The 23,911-nt window shown below is 40.9% G+C and overlaps 1 protein-coding gene and 1 pseudogene across 2 annotated transcripts in view; both read left to right on the plus strand.

The window, feature by feature from the left end:
* The window catches only part of LOC121017809 (cytochrome P450 3A12-like), a 35,675-nt gene extending 23,775 nt beyond the window's left edge, over positions 1 to 11,900 (plus strand). The window contains exons 10-13 of one of the 2 annotated variants that reach the window (XM_040456280.1): positions 2,956 to 3,116; positions 4,514 to 4,740; positions 6,953 to 7,115; positions 11,370 to 11,900. In XM_040456280.1, the coding sequence (XP_040312214.1) occupies positions 2,956 to 3,116; positions 4,514 to 4,740; positions 6,953 to 7,115; positions 11,370 to 11,465 (647 nt within the window). In that variant the 3' untranslated portion in view covers positions 11,466 to 11,900. The remainder of the gene's footprint in view (positions 1 to 2,955; positions 3,117 to 4,513; positions 4,741 to 6,952; positions 7,116 to 11,369) is intronic. The other variant, XM_040456281.1, reaches the window with a different exon arrangement.
* A 376-nt stretch (positions 11,901 to 12,276) lies between these two features.
* LOC121017437 (cytochrome P450 3A19-like) overlaps positions 12,277 to 23,911 on the plus strand; it is a 39,729-nt pseudogene continuing 28,094 nt past the window's right edge.

Raw genomic sequence — 23,911 nt, forward strand, 5'->3', positions numbered from 1 at the left:
TCTGCCACAGGGGAGCTTGTTTCCAATGTGAATCCTGTGGCTTACTCCAGACCCACTGAATCAGAACCTCTGTCTGGAAATTCACATCAAGGCTTCATCACACCAGGAGGCACATGGCCCCATTGTTGGTGACCTTCACTTGGGACACCTGGTTAAAGTTGTGTTCACTGGCATAATATACTTGTAAAGTTTTATTTTTTGCTTCAAAATTAATAAATAACTGGTGCAGGAAGCCTTTGCAACTGTGTAAATACTGTGGGGTTGTTTTTTTTTTTTGTTTTTTGTTTTTTGTTTTTTTTTTTTTAAGTTTAACTTAGTACCTATCTTGTCCATGGATGGCATTTGACTGAAACCATTAATACCATGATGGTTTCAGGATGGTGAATTTCTAAATACATCCTTTCTTCTATATTTATGAGTTAATGTTCCATTGTTAGGGAGCTATTAATCTCTCATGAATTAATTTATTTATATATGTCAGTATGATCTCATATATAACTAAATCTCTTACATCATTTTTATTTAGATCCTCAATTCTCTCACATTTGTCATCTGGAAGGCCTTTCAAGTGGGCTTCTGTGTATTATTTTTATTCTTTCTTCTTTTTAAGGCTTTCAATAGAGTTTATTTTTTATAGCAGTTTTAGGTTCACTAAAATTGAGTGAAAAACAGATTTCCCATATTCCTGTGCTCTACCTACAGTCAGCCTCCCACATTATCAAAATCCCTCACAATGTGGTATGTGTGTGTATATTATTTATTGTGTGTATATATTTATTACAATCAATGTCCCTACAATGACACATTATTGCCACCCCAAATCCTTGGTTTACATTACAGTTCACTCTTGGTGTTGTCCATTCTATAGGTTTTAACAAATGTATAATGATGTCTATTCACCTTTACAGTATTCTGTATCCTTTTCCCATATCATTTTCTGAGAATTTCCTTGCATTCTGGTGTGAGACATTCCAAGTTTATGTTTTGTTTCCCCTGATGAGTGTTGGAATTAGCCATTTCTCCATGAATCTGTTTCCTATTAGTGAGAAATGGTATTTAGAAATACAAATCTGGGATATAGGAGTGTTCATTGCTACTAGGGTTTCTTTGCTTCTATTTTCTCTCAGAAGACCAAGATAAGAACATGAAATATATTTATACAGGAGTGTTAAGTGTAAGTATGTCTATATCTATCCATAACCATTAATGTAATTATGTTCTATATATCTGAAAGAAAAAAGGAGTCTTGATTTGTAGTTGTTTCTACGACAGAAATATTCCCATTGTGTTTAATTTCAAGCTATCTCTGGTTTGACAAAAATCTCACAAAATTCTTGAATATTTAGCCATAGATTTTGGAGAAAAAGGATGGTTTATTCCATCATACCACAAAAAAATATATCCTATATCTATATCTACCATCTATCTATCATCTATCTAATATATGTGTGTGTGTGTGTGTGTGTGTATTCTATTATGTCTGTCTATCTAGTCCTACTGCTTTCTGTGATGAAGGAAATATTCTATATATTCCCAGCTCAGTACAGAACTACTATACACATGTGGTTATTGAGAACTTGACATGTGGCTAGAGTCACTGAAGAACTGAATTTTATATTGTATTTAATTTAGTCAATTAAGATTTAAGTATAAATAGTCACATCTGGCAAGTAGCTACTGTATTTGAAAGCACAACTCTAAACTTTGATTATCATGAGGTTCATGGTAATTGAGGGGAAGAATTTGATAGTTGAATTTATCCACAGTAGCATCATAGAAAGTATGACTGGGAAATCAGAACTCTGTAGACCTTTCTTATACTCGTTTTGTATTGCTCTTAGTTGTGAGTTATCTATTTGTGGCAGGTACCATGTTAATTTCAGTTCTCTAAGTATCTAATGGTCTTAACACAGTGCTGATCAAAGAAATTAAAGACTGACCATGCTGAGTTTCTGCCAGGAGAAAATCAAAAGGGAGGCCAACATATATTCAGAGTGGGACCATTTTCTCAGGAAGGTTACAATCAGGCCATGAGTGAATAAGCATTGCTAATTCCACTTACTGGATTCTGTTTATATTTCATGCTAGCCATTGTCCTTCTATCGATCATTGTTTCTCTTGCTGTTTTAATGTGGTTGATTAGGCTAGCATCAGACACTACCCTTCTAGCTTTTTGTCTGTGTTGTAGTTTCTGTATATATCTGAGATCATCCACTTGAAGAATGTACCCCAGGTCTTCTATTAGCTGAGACCTCTCAAAGTTGTAATCCAGGCTTCTCAAACTAGGTTGTGTGCAAAACTCCCCACATCTTGTGAAGCTCAAATGTTGATTTGACAGTTCTAGGGTGAGGTTTGAGATTCTATATTTATAATAAGCTCCCAGATGCTGCAACTGCTGCTGGTCCATGGACCACACTTTGAGTAGCAAGTTTATCCGTAGCCCAACATTGTTCTCTTAAGTCTTCACTAGTATGTTAAGATGAAAGATCATTTAATTTTCCTGACTAGCCTTAGCATTGCAAACTCTCCCAAAAAATTTATGCTGTATTTTACCTGGAAGAATTTAAATTTTCATGGGGAGCACTGCTATCTCATGTTACTTATGGCTGAAGTACTTTTATGATTCTCCAGTGAACAAACTGATAACACTGTGTACATTAGACAAAAATGTCATCTTATGAAACTACCCACCTGTGGTCGTGGGGAAGGTGGCATAACCAGAAACAGAAAGCTAATAATAGTATATACCTAGGGAATAAACAGACCACGATAACTTATGGCTCTTTCTGGCTCTGGAAGATAGACATTAGAGTGGAAACCCTTCAGAGTTTGATTCCAAATTGCTTTTATATTTTACTCCTGAGGGATTTGAGAGTTTCAGATGGATTTCTCATCATCTACTATGATGTTTTACATTTGCCTGGTGTAGCTAAAATGCATTTCCTCTCCTTTTAGCTCTGTCTGATCTAGAGCTTGTGGCCCAATCTATTATGTTTATTTTTGCTGGCTATGAGACCACAAGCACTTCTCTTTCCTTCCTTGTGTATGAATTGGCCACTCACCCTGATATCCAGCAGAAACTGCAGGAGGAGATTGATGCGACTTTCCCCGATAAGGTGAGCGGGTCATACCTGCAAAGGGAATAAGGATGGGCTTGGATATGCCTCAGTAACAGATTAGCCCTCTAATCTAGTGGGTTTTCATAGCAAAGGTTCACTTCTAACTCACATCCCCATATCCAACATAGGTCTTATTAGAGGATGGGAGTGAGTCTCTGCTCCATATAGGTACTTGGGAATACAGGGCCTCGAGGCTCCACTTTTAATACCTGTATTAGTTGGAACTTCATGTTGGCTGTGGAACAAGAACTGGAGTTGTATACCTGCTTTTCAAATGTTTGGCGCTGAACTGACATACATCTCCTCAGTTCACAGTCCATTTGCAAGTTGTTTCCCATAGGTTCACATAGGCTAGGAAATATGGGGGTCTACATGGATATTGGATAAGTAGTGAGTGTCTCTACTACACGCCCTAAGAAGTGTCATCTCAAATTATCTCCATGTCACAAGGCAGGAAACTTAGCTATGGAGAGACAACATAACTCTTACAGTATCACTAGTGTTAAAGAAGCCAGGCTAGGAGCCAGGGTGCCTGGGTCCTGATTGAACTCTTAATCTCTCCAATGTTGGCTCTTAAATATAACACCAAGAGATAGGTACATATTGCCCATGCTGTCTCAGATCTCTTCCCAAACTGGAATTCCCTCTTTGTGAAGAGACCTGGCCTCTGGGGCTGGAGTGGCTTATTTGGTGAATAGTGAAATCCTGAAGGGACAACTAGAAGACCCTTATAGTGGCAGAGAATGGGGCTGAGAGTAGGGTTCTTATCCCCTTTACAATGGCCCCTGCAACTGAAGTTGTTTGTCAACAATTGGTAGCATCCAATCCTACCTACCTCTTGTCATTTTGGGTTGAAAGGAACTGGTGTCTCCCCAAATTACTTATGGTTTTTATATAATATAGTGTCTCTCTCCACATATTGTATATATATTTGAAGAACTAGGAAGCAGGATATTTCCAGTAGAAAAGTTTATGTGGCTAGGGTATTTTTTTCTGTTGCATGTTCTCCTTCCTTGGTACAGATGTGTCGCCTTATTTTGAAAGAAACAGTGACTTCAACATTTTTCACTTAAGAGTAAGGGCCATCATATATCAGTCACCTTTGTTCACATGAGGAAAAAAAACCACACATACCTATGGGAAGGATTTCCTGTTTAGGAACAAGTCCTGTTTAGGGGAATGTCCCAATGTTCTCCCCTAGTCATTACTGTTGTATACATATCAGGGGCCATTGAGCAGGTCAAAGGACATGGTAGACATTGAAATGCTCATAAATAGTCTTTACCAAAATACATGTTTCTTAGGGATTTCTAACAGTTCAGTAGTATTGCATAGACTGAGTTGAACGTTGATTCCAAATCTCAATTTATCAAAATCTGTTTCTTTCCTTCTAGGCCCCTCCCACTTATGATGCCCTTGTACAGATGGAGTATCTTGACATGGTGTTGAATGAAGCTCTCAGATTATATCCAATCGCTGGTAGACTTGAGAGGGTCTGTAAGAGAGATGTGGAAATCTGTGGTGTGTTCATTCCCAAAGGGACACTGGTGATGGTGCCAACCTTTATTCTTCACCGGGACCTGGATCTCTGGCCAGAGCCTGAGGAATTCTGTCCTGAAAGGTATGGGGAACCCTGAAAAAGAGATCCCACCCTCATATAGGAAGATATTCTGATATTTCTTTGTATAGATGACAAAGATCTGATTGTTCAGTTGTTTATTTCTATATCTTTTTATATTTAGAAGTATTTTTCTAATTATAAAATGATTATTGTCAAAATTTTACAGATTGTAGTTGAGAGAAAAAGAAACTTAATGTCATCATCAGTACAATATGTCAAGATTATTAATAATGATATGTTACATCTTTGTGGACATTTTCCATGCATATATAGATTACTTAAAGTTAGAATGGCATTATATTTTTTGACTACTTAATGTAACAGTAAACTATAATCAGTAAATTCTATGTGATTTGTGTTTATGATTATATGCATATATCATAATTTATTTAACCAATATCTTATTTAAGAAAATGGGACTCTTTTTTCTTTAAGTTTTTCTGTCCTCCCCACATCCTTACATTTACTCCCCACATCCTTACATTCCATGTTTATAAACCTTGGCCACCATTCCCACTAGCCCTAGTGGGAAACGAGAGGCTGTGGAGCTGAGAGTCCTCATCCCTGGCAGGAGGAGCAACCTCATGAGGAGGGGGGCGTACACAAATCCTGTGATTTCTGTGGCTGCAGTCCTGTGCCAGCTCCCACCTCTCTTGGTATCTGGGGTTAGTCCAAAGAAAAGTCATCTGCTCTATAGCCATCTGAGACATCCTTCTTGAAGGGTCTTGAACTTTCTCTCTGGGAATCCAGAGCAGAGTCTGGCTTTGGGCACAGCTTGAATTCTGTAAAGAGCTGCTGCTTTCCTGTTTATTGTATTGGTGAGAAAAAATTTGGAGTACATTTGTAGGTATCTAGACTTTTAGCTCTGACTCTAAGCTCCCTGATGGCAGGGTCCTTGTCTTGTTGCATGGTGTTCTAGTGCTAGCATTGTGTCTATACATACTACTTGCTGAAAGAAGTCACAATCGACCAAGTTGTCTGTTTTCTGGACCAAGAGACCTGGTGGTTCCCACAAGCTCAGAAGTCCCCAGTGCTGTATTTTCTGAAACAGAAAACAGAGACTCCTGGTTCTTCTCTGTGATTCATTCAGCAATGAGAGGAAGTGCTTACCTCTGTGTGTCAAGGACTATGCCAGGCAGCACCAAGTCCACATATTAAAATGTCTATTATGGAGAATTTTTGACACACGCACAAGCATATTTTGTAGATGCATGTATATGAAATACTCTTAATGCATTTATGTGTGCCCATCATCTGTCCAACACCACTAACCTCTATCAGCTGCCCCATCCACAGGCCATAACAATTCCTCATCTTATGCCCATATCTCTGTAAGACACACCATCTCATTCCAGAACGTTGTCCATTTTTTAAAAAATGCTTGTTTATTTTTGAGAAAGAGAGCAGGAAGGGGGCATAGGGAGAGAAAGAGAGAATCCCAAGCAAGTCTGCATGGTCAGCAGAAAACCTGATGTGGGGCTCGAACTCATGAACCCTGAGATCATAACTTGAGCCAAAATCAAGAGTTGAACAGTTAACTGACTGAGACCCAAATATTTTGTCCATATTTTGAACACTTTTAAAAGATATCTACTGATGATGTCATTATCACTTTCCGCAAATCTATATTTTTCCTTAATAGGAAGCCTCATGTAACAGACAGAGAAGAATTCAGTGATTACACATATCTGTCAGTGTGATTATAGTGAGCAGCAGCATGTGCTCATGTAAATCTTCTGACAGGCTGTTCTGTCGAAGTGGCTGGGGGGATCCTAGTGGGGAGGGGAGGGAAGAGAAGAGAAAAATCACAATGTAAATCACGGGAGACATTTCTTCTGCTTCCTTCTTGAGCATTTGACCACAGTAAGTCAATGGAGGTAGGAATCTACCTTTTCTTCAGTCAGGCTCATTTCCTGCTTGCCTTTCAGAGTGTGAACATCTCCCTACCCTGACTGTAATTCTAGTGTTTAAGATAACCCTTCCTTTTAACAACATTCATCTCATCTCCTCAATAAGACTGACCACTCCCACAGGGTAAGGGGAATGCAGAGAATCTGTAGCTTACAGTTGTCACCGCGAAATAAGCATGGCAGGATTTCAGTGACCAGCTCCCAAGAGTGTCCTGTGTAGTCCTGGTTGAGAACCCCACACATGTCGTTCTTGTGGTTTTTATGTTTCACTAATTTGTTTCCAACTCGATTTGTGGAACCAGGTTCAGCAAGAAGAACAAGGATAGTATAAATCCTTATATATACCTGCCTTTTGGAACTGGACCCCGAAACTGCATTGGCATGAGGTTCGCGATTATGAACATGAAACTTGCCCTTGTCAGAGTCCTGCAGAACTTCTCCTTCAAACCTTGTAAAGAAACACAGGTCAGACAGAGAACTTTCTGTATAAAGAATGTTTTACTGTTTTTTTTAAACTAAGAGATACAGAAAGGATGTGTGTGCGTGCACACGCGTACACGTGTGTGTGTGTGTGTGTGTGTGTGTGTGTGTGTGTATAGGCTCCTTTGTCCTTAATTTGTTCTCTTGGTCATCTCTATTTGGATTCATCTGTGACTTTTAAGTTTCCTTCAGCTCTGAGCGCCACGTCTATGGGTTATTAACACTCAAACATAAGGGCCATCTAGAGTCAGTGCAGTTAGTATGATATGATTATGCACAGACCTTTGAACTTGAGCAATGTGGTTTTTTTGCGCTATTTTATTTTTTATTATTTATTTATTTTAAAATTTACATCCAAGTTAGTATGTATATAGAGAATTATTTCAGGAGTAGAATCCAGTGATTTACCCTTTATGTACACACACCCCCCCCCCGGTGCTGATCCCAACAAGTGTCTTCCTTAATGCCCCTTACCCATTTAGCCCATCCTCCCACCCACAATCCCTCCAGGAATTCTCAGTTTGTTCTCTATATTTAAGAATCTCTCGGGGCGCCTGGGTGGCGCAGTCGGTTAAGCGTCCGACTTCAGCCAGGTCACGATCTCGCGGTCCGTGAGTTCGAGCCCCGCATCAGGCTCTGGGCTGATGGCTCAGAGCCTGGAACCTGTTTCCGATTCTGTGTCTCCCTCTCTCTCTGCTCCTCCCCCGTTCATGCTCTGCCTCGCTCTGTCCCCAAAATAAATAAACGTTGAAAAAAAAATTAAAAAAAAAAAAAAAAGAATCTCTCATGTTTTGTCCCCTTCCCTGTTTTTATATTATTTTTGCTTCCCTTCCCTTATGTTAATCTGTTTTGTATCTTAAATTCCACATATGAATGAAGTCATATGATATTTGCCTTTCTGTGACTAATTTTGCTTAGCATAATACCCAGAACTTGAGCAATTTTTTATTTATTTATTTATTTATTTATTTTTATTTTTTTGGTGAATAAATCTTTATTTTTTTTCTTTTTATTTCAGTATATGAAATTTATTGTCAAATTGGTTTCCATACAGCACCCAGTGCTCATCCCAAAAGGTGCCCTCCTCACTACCCATCACCCACCCTCCCCTCACTCCCACCCCCCATCAACCCTCAGTTTGTTCTCAGTTTTTAAGAGTCTCTTATGCTTTGGCTCTCTCCCACTCTAACCTCTTTTTTTTCTCCTTCCCCTCCCCCATGGGTTTCTGTTAAGTTTCTCAGGACCCACATAAGAGTGACAACATATGATATCTGTCTTTCTCTGGCTTATTTCACTTAGCATCACACTCTCCAGTTCCATCCACATTGCTACAAAGGGCCATATTTCATTCTTTCTCGTTGCCACGTAGTATTCCATTGTGTATATAAACCACAATTTCTTTAGCCATTCATCAGTTGATGGACATTTAGGCTCTTTCCACAATTTGGCTATTGTTGAGAGTGCTGCTATAAACATTGGGGTACAAGTGCCCCTATGCATCAGTACTCCTGTATCCCTCGGGTAAATTCCTAACAGTGCTATTGCTGGGTCATAGGGTAGGTCTATTTTTAATTTTCTGAGGAACCTCCACACTGTTTTCCAGAGTGGCTGCACCAATTTTCATTCCCACCAACAGTGCAAGAGGGTTCCCATTTCTCCACATCCTCGCCAGCATCTATAGTCTCCTGATTTGTTCATTTTGGCCACTCTGACTGGCGTGAGGTGATATCTGAGTGTAGTTTTGATTTGTATTTCCCTGATGAGGAGCGACGTTGAACATCTTTTCATGTGCCTGTTGGCCATCTGGATGTCTTTTTAGAGAAGTGTCTATTCATTTTTTCTGCCCATTTCTTCACTGGGTTATTTGTTTTTCGGGTGTGGAGTTTGGTGAGCTCTTTATAGATTTTGGATACTAGCCCTTTGTCTGATATGTCTTTTGCAAATATCTTTTCCCATTCCGTTGGTTGCCTTCTAGTTTTGTTGGTTGTTTCCTTTGCTGTGCAGAAGCTTTTAATCTTCATAAGGTCCCAGCAGTTCATTTTTGCTTTTAATTCCCTTGCCTTTGGGGATGTGTCAAGTAAGAAATTGCTACGACTGAGGTCAGAGAGGTCTTTTCCTGCTTTCTCCTCTAGGGTTTTGATGGTTTCCTGTCTCACATTCAGGTCCTTTATCCATTTTGAGTTTATTTTTGTGAATGGTGTAAGAAAGTGGTCTAGTTTCATCCTTCTGCATGTTGCTGTCCAGTTCTCCCAGCACGATTTGTTAAAGAGACTGTCTTTTTTCCATTGGATGTTCTTTCCTGCTTTGTCAAAGATGAATTGGCCATACGTTTGTGGGTCTAGTTCTGGGGTTTCTATTCTATTCCATTGGTCTATGTGTCTGTTTTTGTGCCAATACCATGCTGTCTTGATGATGACAGCTTTGTAGTAGAGGCTAAAGTCTGGGATTGTGATGCCTCCTGCTTTGGTCTTCTTCTTCAAAATTACTTTGGCTATTCGGGGCCTTTTGTGGTTCCATATGAATTTTAGGATTGCTTGTTCTAGTTTCGAGAAGAATGCTGGTGCAATTTTGATTGGGATTGCATTGAATGTGTAGATAGCTTTGGGTAGTATTGACATTTTGACAATATTTATTCTTCCAATCCATGAGCAGGGAATGTCTTTCCATTTCTTTATATCTTCTTCAATTACCTTCATAAGTTTTCTATAGTTTTCAGCATACAGATCTTTTACGTCTTTGATTAGATTTATTCCTAGGTATTTTATGCTTCTTGGTGCAGTTGTGAATGGGATCAGTTTCTTTATTTGTCTTTCTGTTGCTTCATTGTTAGTGTATAAGAATGCAACTGATTTCTGTACATTGATTTTGTATCCTGCAACTTTGCTGAATTCATGTATCAGTTCTAGCAGACTTTTGGTGGAGTCTATTGGATTTTCCATGTATAATATCATGTCATCTGCAAAAAGCGAAAGCTTGACTTCATCTTTGCCAATTTTGATGCCTTTGATTTCCTTTTGTTGTCTGATTGCTGATGCTAGCACTTCCAACACTATGTTAAACAACAGCAGTGAGAGTGGACATCCCTGTCGTGTTCCTGATCTCAGGGAAAAATTGAGCAATGTTTTAAACTTCTTTGAAGTCCACTGAAAGGAAGGGAACATGTAGTGCACAGTAATGGTGTGCAGTGATGAACACAACATGACTTTTGAATGATGCTGTTCTCTACCACAACTTACAGATGCTCTCATAACTGTGGTTCACAACCCCTCCTTGTACATTGCAATCAGTATGTTCTTTTCACAATCCTGATGCCCAGGCCAAATCAGAAATTCTAACATAATTCACCCAGAGTGGGCTTTAAAAGTGCCCTCATTGGGGCGCCTGGGTGGCGCAGTCGGTTAAGCGTCCGACTTCAGCCAGGTCACGATCTCGCAGTCCGTGAGTTCGAGCCCCGCGTCAGGCTCTGGGCTGATGGCTCGGAGCCTGGAGCCTGTTTCCGATTCTGTGTCTCCCTCTCTCTCTGCCCCTCCCCCGTTCATGCTCTGTCTCTCTCTGTCCCAAAAATAAATAAACGTTGAAAAAAAATTAAAAAAAAAAGTGCCCTCATTGATTCTCATGTGCAAGCGAGGTTAAGAATCAATGGTGGGAAGCAAGTCTGACAGATGTGAATGACTCCCATGGTCCAGACCATCCTGGCTACTTGGCACCACATTCCATGAGCCCTGCCCCAGTCAAGCTTTGCTCCATTTATAGGCAATGGGGCCTTCATGAATGGATATTCCTACTGGGAGAAGCGATAGGATATTTAGCATTGAGGATGGCCATACAATAAAATGTGTAATATCCATTCAAGATGATCTTGCAAACTCAACATACACAAAATTAACTGTATCACTTTTCAAATGGTTGCCATAATGGCTAAGAACCTGTTTTAAGTTTTAAAATCTCATCCTTTTACTTAAAGTTTAAATCAAAAAAGAACACAAAACAACATGAGTTTGTGTCCAGTCTGGTACAGAGTAGACACTCAATAGATATTCTTTTGAGTGAATGATGGATGAATGTTTCCATACTCTGGTCTTGACAGCTTACAAAGTTTAAGGAATATGAGATATATTAATATAAAAGTAGTATTTATATGTTTAAACTCTTACTCTCCTTCATGTATCTTGCCTGCTTTGCTTCTATTGTCAGTAGGGCTTCATTTGTTGGTTTTCATATGATTTTTAACTTTTGCAGATCCCACTGAAATTAAACGCTCTAAGTATTATTCAACCAGAAAAACCCATCGTTCTCAAGGTTGAGCTGAGAGATGGGAGTGTGAATGGAGCTTGACTTTCCCTAAGGACTTCCCCTTTGTTCTTCAAGAACCTGTGTCCCAGAATACCAGAGGCCTCCATTTACTTTGTGAGTACAACCCAGAAATGAAGATGGGCTTCATGAAGTGCCTGTGTTGGATGACTAGGGATTCCATAGCTTTCTCAGTCTCTGGGTGGAGCATTATATCTTGTGGAGAGTAAAGGAGGTGACTAATAAGTGCCAGACATGTAGACTCAGCCTATCTGGCTCCCATAGACCACCCCCAGTTATACCATCTACTTCCCTAAGCACTGATCAAGAATAAAAATTTCTCAACAATTTTATCAACAAACTTTCATGAAACAAGAATTTTTGTAATAGTTGTTTAGTGACATATCACATGTCTCATTTTCAATATTCTATATTAAGTATGACACTGATCATGTCAATAAACATCTCTTTACAAAAGTATTAACTGATACCTTCTTGCACATACAGAGGGAATTGTACAACTGATGCGTGAGAGCCAGTGACTGAATATTTTTCACCATCACAATCACTGAGTGGGTGGGATTGTTTAGAACTCCAACATAATATGTTAAGATAAGTGAGAGTCAATCGATCCACTGTGACTTTACCCACTGCTCATAACGTATATGGAAAGTATATTCATAATTTAGTTCTACTGTTTTTAGAGCACATGTTTTTTAGAGCATTCAATTGAGGTAGTTAGTATTATTATTAGTTTTATTTTAATGTTTTTATCTCATCTGCCCTGATGTTCTGTTAGACAGGGAACATATTTTCTCTTCATCTTCCAGCCTCAGTTCTCAAATGTCCTGACACAATGAACATTGAACAAGAGATGGTTGATTGGTTAGTTGATTGGACAGAAAAGCTAAAAGTATTTGTCCATTTCAGTTGGTATCAGAAACTACACAGGATTCTGCTTTTCCTTCCCTCCACACCCCACCCTTCTTTCCCTTCTCCACTCTCTTTTTTTTTTAAGTTCATTTATTTATATTGAGAGAGAGAGAACGTATGCACAGGGGAGGCAGAGAGAGAGAGAGAGAGAGAGAGAGAGAGAGAATCCCAATCAGGCTCCAAGCTGTCAGTTCAGAGCCTGACACAGGGATTGATCTCACAAACCATGAGATCATGACCTGAGCCAAAATCAGGAGCTGGATGCTTAACTGACTGAGCCACCCAGTAGCCCCTCCCTCCTCTCTCTCTCTTCCATTGCCTGTCCTTCCTGGATAACTCAATCCTAAAGCCAATAGGTGAAGAACAGCCATATTGGCAGCCAAACATTGGGCATCAGGGACAGAGAATGGAGGCACAGTGACTCCAAGACAGAGACAGAATAGCATAGGGAGGGTGTCCACATGAAGAAGCAGCCTGCCATGAGTGTGGAAGCCCAAGCTCAGTGAGAAGGGTGTCCACACAGAGGGATAGCCTAGTCCAAAGCCAGAGCCTAAATATGGTGTGGACAACCCAAGTAATATGAGGGGGGTATCCGTGAGTGTTAGGGATGGAATGGCTATTAGTTACATAAAGGGGAATTGATTAAGGGAGTAAATATATTAAGGATAAATAGAAGCCAGGTTTCTTACTGTTGGAGAAGAGAGTCACTGATGGAAAGGGAGAAAACCAGAATGAGATTATGTATTCAGAGATTGGAACTGAATGTATCGGTGAAAAATCCTGCTTTTCTAGAGAGATAGATGATAAGTAGATTGATATAAAGATAAATAGATGTGTGTGCCTGTATGAAAACACATATCCCCTACCTGTCTGACAGACAGTTCTTAGAAACAGTAACACTGTTAGAGCATTGAACACAATTTGTGCCCAGATCTTGGCTTATAAGCATCATTTTCCACTGAAAAGACTAGGGCTTTTCAGAGAAATGGCCAATTCCAGGCTGGGGGAGCACATGATGAGCCTGGAGCATCTTGTCCTGCCCAGTGATTGGGACATGTCCACAAGATAAGGAGCCAGCCTGAGGGGCTTCACCGACCAGTCAGGCACAATTTAGACATCAGGAAAACTAACAATAGGAAGGGATTAAGACCCATTGAATAAAATAGGAAGACACGAGTACCCACAGATGTAATAAATACAGGATTGATTACAATTGATGAGGACACTGATGTGGTTTCAAAGTACTACCTCTCAAACACCCATGAATTGCCAGAAGGAAAGAGCAGGTCACAGAGCAGAGACCTGGTGAATGAGTGAGCATTATCAGGAACAGGAAGAAGTGATGACAGGTCACATGATAAGATGCATTAAGAAGAACTCAGTGTCACCTCTGGGATATTCTTGCCAAAGAGACAAACCTGAAAGAAATCCTGAAAAAAGTCAGACAAACCCAAATAGGAATATCTACTCCTAATCTGTACCTGGTGTGCAATCTTCAACAAAGTCAAGGTCATGAAAGTGATTTAGAAGAAGAAAAGAAGAAGGAGGAGGAGGAGGAGAAACAAGCCCATATTGGAGTCACTTGCCTGCCAACCCCAACTCACAGTAAACCAAGACTAATAAGAGTTCAACCTATCCTAGGAAGGTGATCTTTTAACAGTCTGGCTGAAATTTCCTGACAGGCACTAGTGAGTCATGTGCAGGATAGAAACCTGTGGGTCCTTCCCCCAGAGAAGGGGTCCTGTCCTGAAACAATTTTCCTTTCAAGCACTTCCTGCCCCACCCTCCTTTCTCTAAAACCCTGCATCTTGTACACCTCCTGGGAGCATCTGTCTGCCTGTCAGATGGATGCTACCAATTAATGAATTGCTTAATAAAACCAATGAGTTCTTCACCTTGACTAGCTGGAATTTTGCTTTCAAAAAAAGCCAGAGACACACTAAGGAAGTGTTCCAGACTGAACTACAGAGACTAAAGAGGGGTGACATGGAAAATCAATGCATGGGTTAGGTCCTTTGCTATAAAGGACATTATGGGAACAGTGGGGGAATTAAGGGTTCTAACAGTTACATGGCAGTAATGTGTCAGTGTCCATGCCCTGACTTTGATGGAGAATTTTTTGTAGGAATTACAGTAGATTATGAAATATCACTTCAGCATTTACTCTGAGATTGGTCAGGAACATAGTTCTTGAAACAGACTCTTCTGGAAGCTTGTGCTTGTTTTTAAGAACAGAGGGTCACAAAAACACCTTGGGCTACACAGCTCTCCCCCTCCCTTCCCTTAGTCTCACTTGTACACTTATTTAGTACAGGAGGCAGCATCACACAGTAATTGGGAGATGGGAAGCTCTGAAGCTGGAGCCTCTGGGGTTTGAATCCCAGCTCAGTCAGTTTGAGTCTTGACCAATCCATGGCTTTGGGTAAATGAGAAAAAGGTGCCTCTTTGCATAACTGGGCCCACAGGGCTTGGGCCTTCCACCTCTAAAGACACTCGTATGTGGGACCTTGAACTAATTACTTAACACCTTACTGCCTTGGTACTTAGTGCCTCAGAGTCTATAAAACGGGGGTAATGCCAGTGCCTATCTGAAGTGATGATGGAATCAGATGATGTGTGTGTGAGGTACTTAGGGCACATACCAGGGAGCACGCAGCGAGCATGTAATCAATGTCAGCTATTACCTTCGTGTCTGTATTATCTTCAGTCCTTAGGAGGCCATGTTGGCTTTGACATTTGGGCTTCAGCCTTGTCAACTCCAGCTTCCATCTGCCATTTTAGAAAGTAATCACATACATCATTCAGAGAGCTTTAACTATGAAGTTAGTGGTGTGTCAGCTGATGCTGTTCAGGAATTTTCCAAAGAGCAATATCAACAACCCCATTCTAGAAGTGTCTTTGTCATGTGAAAATTAATCATGTGACCCCCACTGAAAAGGAGTGGGGAGGTCTGGCAGGGGGCACTGTCACACCCTACCACTCAGACCCAACTGGAAGAGATGGACTTGACCTTGCACTACTTTATTATCCCAGCTGCAGGAAGAAGAGCTTTCCTTGTCACTATAACCCAGCAACCCTTCTCCACAACAAGAACTCTGCCAATGAGAAGACACCACACTTCAAACTCCCAGGTTACTCCATGCACTTCAGTTTATAACCCCCTTCCCAGCCTCCCCTTTTCTCCTGAAAAAAAGTATACCTCATCTTCATTCTTCAAACTTGGCCTAAGTTTTGCTACAGCTTGTTTGTCCTGGATTGCAATTGTCTTTTTTTCCCAAATAACACCCTTGTATGTGGTCAGACAACTGGCAGTTTTCATTTTAAAAGCTAAGAGTCATCACAACTAAGCATGGATGGTCTTGAGGGCAGGTCTGCACTGCAGTGACAGGAGGGAAACCTTCCCACTGCATTCAGTGGGCTTTCTCCAGTCCTCCCGTAAGATTGCTTTTCTGGTGCCAGAGTTCCGACCAGTCTGTCTGGTCATGTCCGGGCTGTTCAGTGTCCAGGATGCATGAAAAGCTAGGATGAGATGTGATTATCTCTTCAGGGGTCAAAAATAGGCAGGACCTGGAAATGCCAAGTCAACATTAGCTAATTTAGAGATTTGTTTTCTCTCCTGTGACAGACTGACTTCTGCAGAGTAGTTGAGTGTCCATGGGGCTGGAAAGCCCTGTTGAGTATGTGAACTTCCATATTCACTCCTATAGGCCAAGAATTTTTTCAGTCCAAGTAATCTTGTGTGAAGATGCTAATACATTTTTTGTAAGTGTAGTATTATAAGTCTGTATGTAAGTATATAGGATTCTATCATCTATTTACCTGTTATATCTCTTTATCATCTATCCATATGTACCTATTTATCTGTCATGTGTATCTATTCCATCTATGTATCTATCTATCTATCTATCTATCTATCTATCTAATCTATCTATCCCATCTGTCAATCATATCTATCTATCTATCTACCTATCATCTGTGAATGTATCTATAAAGAAAGAAATGTCTGAGGAGCCTCTGGTATTCAGCCCCCAGCTGTTTGAGTCTCTCCAATGCAGATATGCAGATATATGAACAGAGCCTTCAGGATGACTTCAGCACCAGTCTGTCTGCAACCACATGAGACCCCCAAGCAACTGCCCACCTGAATCTGGTCAACCCCAGATTCATGGGCAAAATAGATTGTTTAATCCTTTGGGGTGATCTGTCACACTACATTAAATCATTGGAATATCCCTCCTTCACTGCAGTGGAAGAGAGATGACTATTGTGGGAATCTAGAGGAAGTCACCATCTTACAGTTCCTATGAATTGTGGAGGCAACTGTGGGGTTGTGGGTGAGCTCAGAGAAAGAAGTGATGAAGTCTAAGCAGGGCTGGCCCTTGGAGTCCCATGGGTCAGGACAAAGGGAAGAAAGGAAAATACTGACTTTACTGAGCCCCTGTCACATGCTGGGCCTCCTGGGCACCAATGCACCAAGGGCTCCAGCATGCCTCTCAGTAGGGCAATATTGTAGCTGTGGGGGGTAGCCAGCTTTGAAGAGTTCCCCAGTGTCTCCCTCCTACTGGTGTGTAGTCTCTGCCCCATGAACAGGGCTGGCCTATGAAACCAGGAGGATATTGTGGGGCTGAGGGTGTGTGGCTTCTGGAGCTGAGTCATAAGAGATGAAGATGCTTCTACCTTGCCCCTCTCTCTAGGGAATGCCAGCTGCTATGTTGTGAGGATTGTTAAGTGGCCATGTGGCATGGACCTGAGACCTGCCACAATCAGCCAGCCTGACAAGTGAGCTACCTTTGATGTAGGATATCCAGCTCAGTCCAATGTGTAGATGATGACAGCCCCAGCCAACAGCTTGGTTGTAGCCTCATGAGAGACTCAGGTCAGAAACACTGAGCTAAATCACTTTTGAATTCCTCACCCACAGATTCCAAGATAATGAGATCATCATTTTATGCCACTGTGTTTTAGGGTAATTTGTTACAGAGCAAAACTAATACAGAGATCGAGGAGCTGGAACATCTTGGATGGTTGCAGCAGGAAACTCTGCAGACTGTCCAGGAGCATGACTGTCAGCTGGGTTTGCTGGGCAGGGAGCAGGTGGTGGTGGTGGTGGTGGTAGTGGTGGTGGAAGTATGTCTGTGTCCATATGTGTATGTGTGTGTGTACAGGTATGTATACAGGTATGTGTGTGTGTGTGTGTGTATGTGCCTGTGTGAATCCATATGTAGTGTGTCTATACATATATAAAGAGTCAGGGTCCCAGCAGTTGTTCTCTGGGAGGCTGAAGATTACTGCTGGCAGTAGGCTGTGCTGATTGAGGTGCAGACTCTCCTGGATTCATTAGCCATCTCTGCCACCTAAAGTTTGGAGGATCTAGTTATTCAATGCTGGGGAGACTCAGTTTCCCCACCTGTGATGCAGTGATGCATCTACCGTGGGGTTTTTGTAATGATCAAAGATGTTAATGCAGATGATGCTCTGACATGATACCAGACATGAGGCGAGCCACCTACAGTGCTGGCCAAGGTCACTGAGATTCATACTTGCTGTGCAGGCTCTTGTCAGCTGGAGAAGGGATGGAAATTGCCCAGTTTAGCACAAATCTATTTGCTGAAGAGCCAGCTTGCTGAATGACTCAGTCACTAGATTCCTGAAGATACTGAGTTTCAGTTCTTCCTCTACCCCTAAGCCTATGATATGAAGAAGAGGGTTTTCCTGTAAACACACTTCACTAATTTATATCAGGACTTATGTTGTGCCATGACACCTGCCCATCTCCTGCATTGTCCTTTCTTTGCCCCTCCCCCCACTGCCCCGATTCTGCGGGCACATCGGTGCTGTGGTGGCTTTCCCATAAGCCCACACTAGTGTTCTCTCTATTTTTATGGAACTGTGTCTCTGTCTCTGACAGAGAAATGAGAGTGATGGAATATGTGAGGTCTAATATCTTGCTTTTTGGCAAATTGACTTATCTTGAATTAAGAGCAAGAAGGAAGCACTGGACTAAAAGCCAGCTCCTCCAGGTGTCAATGTTGTCATGGCTGTGACCACATTGGCTAAAGCTTGACCCTTCCTTTTCCAGTGACTTGAAAGGGGTTTACATCATTAAGCCTCATGACCCTTTGTGTTATGCCACAACAACTGGTGCTCATGATTAATTAATTGGTCTATTTACAGAGTAATATGAACTTTGCACTCTCCACCTTACTGAAATTTGAAGGTGTTTGTTCAAAAAGATTATTCCATCATTCTTGTGTTGCTTCAAAATTACACCAGCTATATCCCTCTTAGCCTCCAAAAATATAGAAATAAGGAAGTTATGGCTCCCTTTCAGGAGGACCTCATAATTGCATTGGACATAGAGACAGAAACATAATTACTGTATAATCAGTGTGCCCCAGATTCCTTGTTCAAGCCCAATGAGATTGGATCAGTATTAATTTGCTGGGCTGTTGCAACAAAATACCACAGACTGGGGAGCTTCAACAACAGAAATTTATTCTTCCACAATTCTGGAGGCTGGGAATACAAGATCAAGGGGTCAGCAAGGTTGGTTCCTTCTGCAGCCTCTCTCCATGGATTGCAGATGGTCAACTTCTCCCTGTGTCTTCACATTGTCTTCCCTCTATGGATGTCTGTGTCCTGACTTCCTCTTCTTATAAGGGCACCAGTCATGTTGGATTAAGGCCCATGCTGGTGACCTCATTTAACATTCTTTTCCTTTTTAAAGACATTTCCAACTATGGTCATGTTTTTAATTGCTAGCAGTTACGACTTCAACATACAGAGTTGGAGAGGATACAATTCAGCCTATACCAGGATCTGTGGACAGAGCCTGTGGGCCTACAGGTGCCTGTCACAGGAGGGCTAGGGGCTGAAAGCAGTGAACATACACTCTCATTAAAGCTGGGTTGAGGGTGGGGCTGGGTCCTAGGTGTCAGTGAGAAGGGCCCAGGTCATCAGGGGCAACTCCCAGGCCTGATAGAAGCATGGACACAGCTGCAGACCATCAAGGACCCTCTGTAGAACCAGGGCAGGGAGCAGGTGTCACCGGTAAGTCCCAGGCAGAGAGAGGGTTTGAGGCCTACTTTCCCAGCCCAGAAGTCACACCCCCAAACATCCTGAGCACATTCTGGGAGGAGCAGAGAAAGGGCTATGGGGAGCAGGGTCAGAAGACTGAACTCAGAAAACTTGTTACTCAAGTGACCAAGAAGTTGTTTTATGGTGGCAAGAAATTCTCCCTCCCCAATCTTACTCCAGGAAGGGTCTCACGGTGTTGATGCTGTCATCTCTGAAAAATTTAAAAAGTTACATTTTCTTTAAGCATTGTGTATTTTCAAAAGCACTGTGTCTCTCATATCTGCAGTTGGAACCATAACACAATTTATTGATTAACAAAGATGAAATGGAAAGACTGTCACTGTTGGAGTCCAAGGCTTTAGTTTTACAGATTTCTCATTAATCTTCCTAACATCCCTCTGACTAAACTGACGCACAGAGAGGTTAATGACTTCCTCAAGATGAGAGGGTGGAAAAGGTGGAACCCTATGACCTGTGGCCTCACTCCTTATGCTGTGCTGCATCCAGACAAGCTCATTAGTCTCACTGATAAGATGGAACCCCCAGCCCACAAAAGGCAAAGATGATTGTGAGGATAATGTTGGCCCCATTGCCTTCCTCTCAGGGCCTACACACTGCTGAGCACACAGTAGGCCTTCAGTAAAATATCTTGAGGCTGTTTGGGAAACACGTATTGGAAAGAGCACATGGACTCCACCAGTACCTCTCTCTCTTTTTTTTTTTTTTTTTTTTTTTTTTTTTTGTCATTTGGGGATTTCCCAAAACCTGCTATCAGGAGGTTCGTCTGAACCTCAAACATGCCTAGAAGGTCAGCAGGAAGGACTGGTCCTGGATTTTCTTTAGATACACAAACATTTCCTAGATACCGCTCTGGATCAGTCCAAGATGTGCCCTATTGGTGGGGAAAGTTAGACCCTTGAGTAGACAGATTTAATGTGGCAGAAGGTCAGTCTCAGTGCTTTAATTCAAGAGAAGGAGCACTTGTCCCCAGTGGTGGTTGGGAGGAGCTGATACTTGATGGAGGCTTCTAAAAATTTATCTTATTCAAAACTCAAATTTGTAGATGTACATGCTTTAAAAAGTTGAACATTACTATGGTAGTTTTAACAAAACTGGTTTTCTCAGCCTGATCTTTCTTGGTTTTCTCCCTCATTTCTGTAGAGACCATCTCCTTGTAGCCTTTAGAAGAATGACGAAGAGTGAAATTTTTTTAAGAATGTGCATGTCTGAATATATCTCTGCTCTACCCTCATGCTTGATGGATGATTTGAGCATAGAATTCTAGGTGGGCTAGATGTTTCTCCATGAACTTGTAGACATAGAGACTTGTCTGTACTATCACTGCTGAGAAGATTCCTGCCCTTCTGGTTTCTGATTCATTGTATGTAACCTATGTCTTGCTCCTCTCACTCTTTCTGCAAGAATTTGGGGTTTTCTTTTTGTCCTTGGTGTACAGAAATGTTATGATGGTGTGCCTTCATGGATCTGCTGTCATCCATTATTCTAGGCAGAGTTGTCCAAGAGACCATTCTGCAATGATGCAAATGTTCTGTATCCGTGTTGTCCAATATGGTTGCCTCCAGTCACATGGGGGTATTGTGCACTGGAAATTTGGCCAGTGTGGCTGAGGAACTGTATTTCTGATTTTATCTTTTTTATTAAATTTATACTGAAATCTAACTCACCACATTGTGTTCAAAGGCTGTAGTGAGTGGTGCAGTGCATTGGACTTTCAATCTGGAAACTTTTGCTCTTCAGTTGTGGGAAATTTTCTTGAATTATTTAATTGTATGTATTCTCTGTTCTGAAACCTCTATTGGTCAGATGGTAGAATTCCTGACATTTTCTCTGGTTTTCTTATTTTTTTCTCTCCCATTTTTTGGGGTCAATTACTTACACAAAATTAACCTAGTGAAAAAAAAAGGAGGGAGCACTTGGGTGGCTCAGTTTAGCGTCCAACTTCAGCTCAGTTCATGATCTCCATTTGTGGGTTCAAGCCCTGCATCAGGCTCTGTGCTGACAGCTCAGAGCCTGGAACCTGCTTTGGATTCTGTGTCTCCCTCTCTCTGCCCCTCCCCTGATCGCACTCGGTCTCTCTCTCTCAAAAATAAATAAACATTAAAAAAAATTAACCTAGTGAACATGTCTTTGTTTTAAATTATGTTATTTTATCCTTTATTGATTTCTTTGCATTAATATTGATTTTATGTTTTTATTTCACTTATTTAAATTCTATTTAACATATAGTATAGTAGTGGTGTCAGGAGTAGAATTTAGTGATTCATCACTTACATATGACACCCAGTGCTCATCACAACAAGTGCCCTCCTTAATGCCACTCAGCCTTTTAGCCCATCCCCTCTGCACTTCCCCTCCAGCAACTCTGTTTGTTCTCTGTATTTAAGAGTATCTTCTGGTTTGCCTCCCTCTCTGTTTTTATCTTATTTTTCCTTCCCTTACTCTATGTTCATGTTTTGATTCCTAATTCCACCTATGAGTGAAATCATATATTTGTCTTTATCTGACTGACTTATTTCACGTAGCATAATACACTCTAGTTACATCCACATTTTGCAATTGACAAGATTTCATTCTTCGTGATCACCAAGTAATATTCTATTGTGTATATATATACCACCTCTTGATTATCCATCCACCAGTGGATGGGTACTTGGGCTTTTTCCATAATTTGGTTATTCTTTGTTTTTGTTTTTTCTTTCTTTTTTAAATTATATATTTTTAAATTTACACCCAAATTGGTTACCATATAGTACAACAATGATTTCAGGAGTAGATTCCTTAGTGCCCCTTACCCATTTAGCCCATCCCTCCTCACACACACTCTACAGTAACCCTATGTTTGTTCTCCATATTTATGAGTCTCTTATGCTTTGTCCCCCTCCCTGTTTTTATATTATTTTTGTTTCCCTGCTCTTATGTTCATCTGTTTTGTCTCTTAAAGTTCTCATATGAGTGAAGTCATATGGCATTTGTCTTTCTCTGACTTGCTAATTTCATTTAGCATAATACCCTCCTGTTCCATCCACGTAGTTGCAAATGGCAAGATTTCATTCATTTTTATTGCCGAGTAATACTCCATTGTATATACAGACCACATCTTCTTTATCCATTCAACCATCAATGGACATTTGGGCTCTTTCCATACTCTGGCTATTGTTGATAGTGCTGCTATAAACTATGGGGTTCATGTGTCCCTTCAAAACAGCACACCTGTATCCCTTGGATAAATGCCTAGTGTGCAATTACTGGGTCGTAAGGTGGTTCTATTTTAATTTTTTGTGGAACCTCCATACTGTTATCCAGAGTGGCTGCACCAGCTTGCATTCCCACCAACAATGCAAAAGAGATCCTCTCTTTTTTTTTAATTTATATATGAAATTTATTGTCAAATTGGTTTCCATACAACACCCAGTGCTCATCCCAAAAGGTGCCCTCCTCAATACCCATCACCCACCCTCTCCTCCCTCCCACCCCCCATCAACCCTTAGTTTGTTCTCAGTTCTCAACAGTCTCTTATGCTTTGGAAGAGATCCTCTTTCTCTGCATCCTCATCAACATCTGTTTTTGCCTGAGTTGTTAATGTTAGCCATTCTGACAGGTGTGAGGTGGTATCTCATTGTGGTCTTGATTTGTATTTCCCTGATGATGAGTGATGTGGAGCATTTTTTCATGTGTCTGTTGGCCATCTGGATGTCTTCTTTGGAGAAGTGTCTACTCATGTCTTTTGCCCATTTCTTCACTGGATTATTTGTTTTTTGGGTGTTGAGTTTGATAAGCTCTTTATAGATTTTGGATACTAACCCTTTATCTGATATATCATTTGCAAATATCTACTCCCATTCCGCTGGTTGCCTTTTAGTTTTGCCGATTGTCTCCTTCACCATATAAAAACTTTTTATTTTGATGAAGTCCCAATAGTTCATTTTTGCTTTTGTTTCCCTTGCCTCCAGAGACGTGTTGAGTAAGAAGTTGCTGCAGCCAAGATCAAAGAAGTTTTTGCCTGCTTTCTCATCGAGGATTTTGATGGCTTCCTGTCTTACATTTAGATCTTTCACCCATTTTGAGTTTATTTTTTGTGTATGGTGTAAGAAAGTGGTTCAGGTTCATTCTTCTGCATGTCACTGTTCAGTTTTCCCAGCACCACTTGCTAAAGAGACTGTCTTTATTCCATTGGATATTCTTTCCTGCTTTGTCAAAGATTAGTTGGCCATACATTTATGGGTCCATTTCTGGAGTTTCTATTCTGTTCCATTGATCTGGGTGTCTGTTTTTGTGCCAGTACCATACTGTCCTGATGATTATAGCTTTGTAATACAGCTTGAAGTCTGGGATTGTGATGCCCCCTGCTTTGGTTTTCTTTTTCAAGACTGCTTTGGCTATTTGGGGTCTTTTCTGGTTCCGTACAAATTTTAGGATTGTTTTTTTTAGCTCTGTAAAGAATCCTGGTGTCATTTTGATAG

Source organism: Herpailurus yagouaroundi, unplaced genomic scaffold (genome assembly GCF_014898765.1).
Source record: "Herpailurus yagouaroundi ecotype Mexico unplaced genomic scaffold, PumYag 216, whole genome shotgun sequence".
Taxonomy (NCBI): domain Eukaryota; kingdom Metazoa; phylum Chordata; class Mammalia; order Carnivora; family Felidae; genus Herpailurus; species Herpailurus yagouaroundi.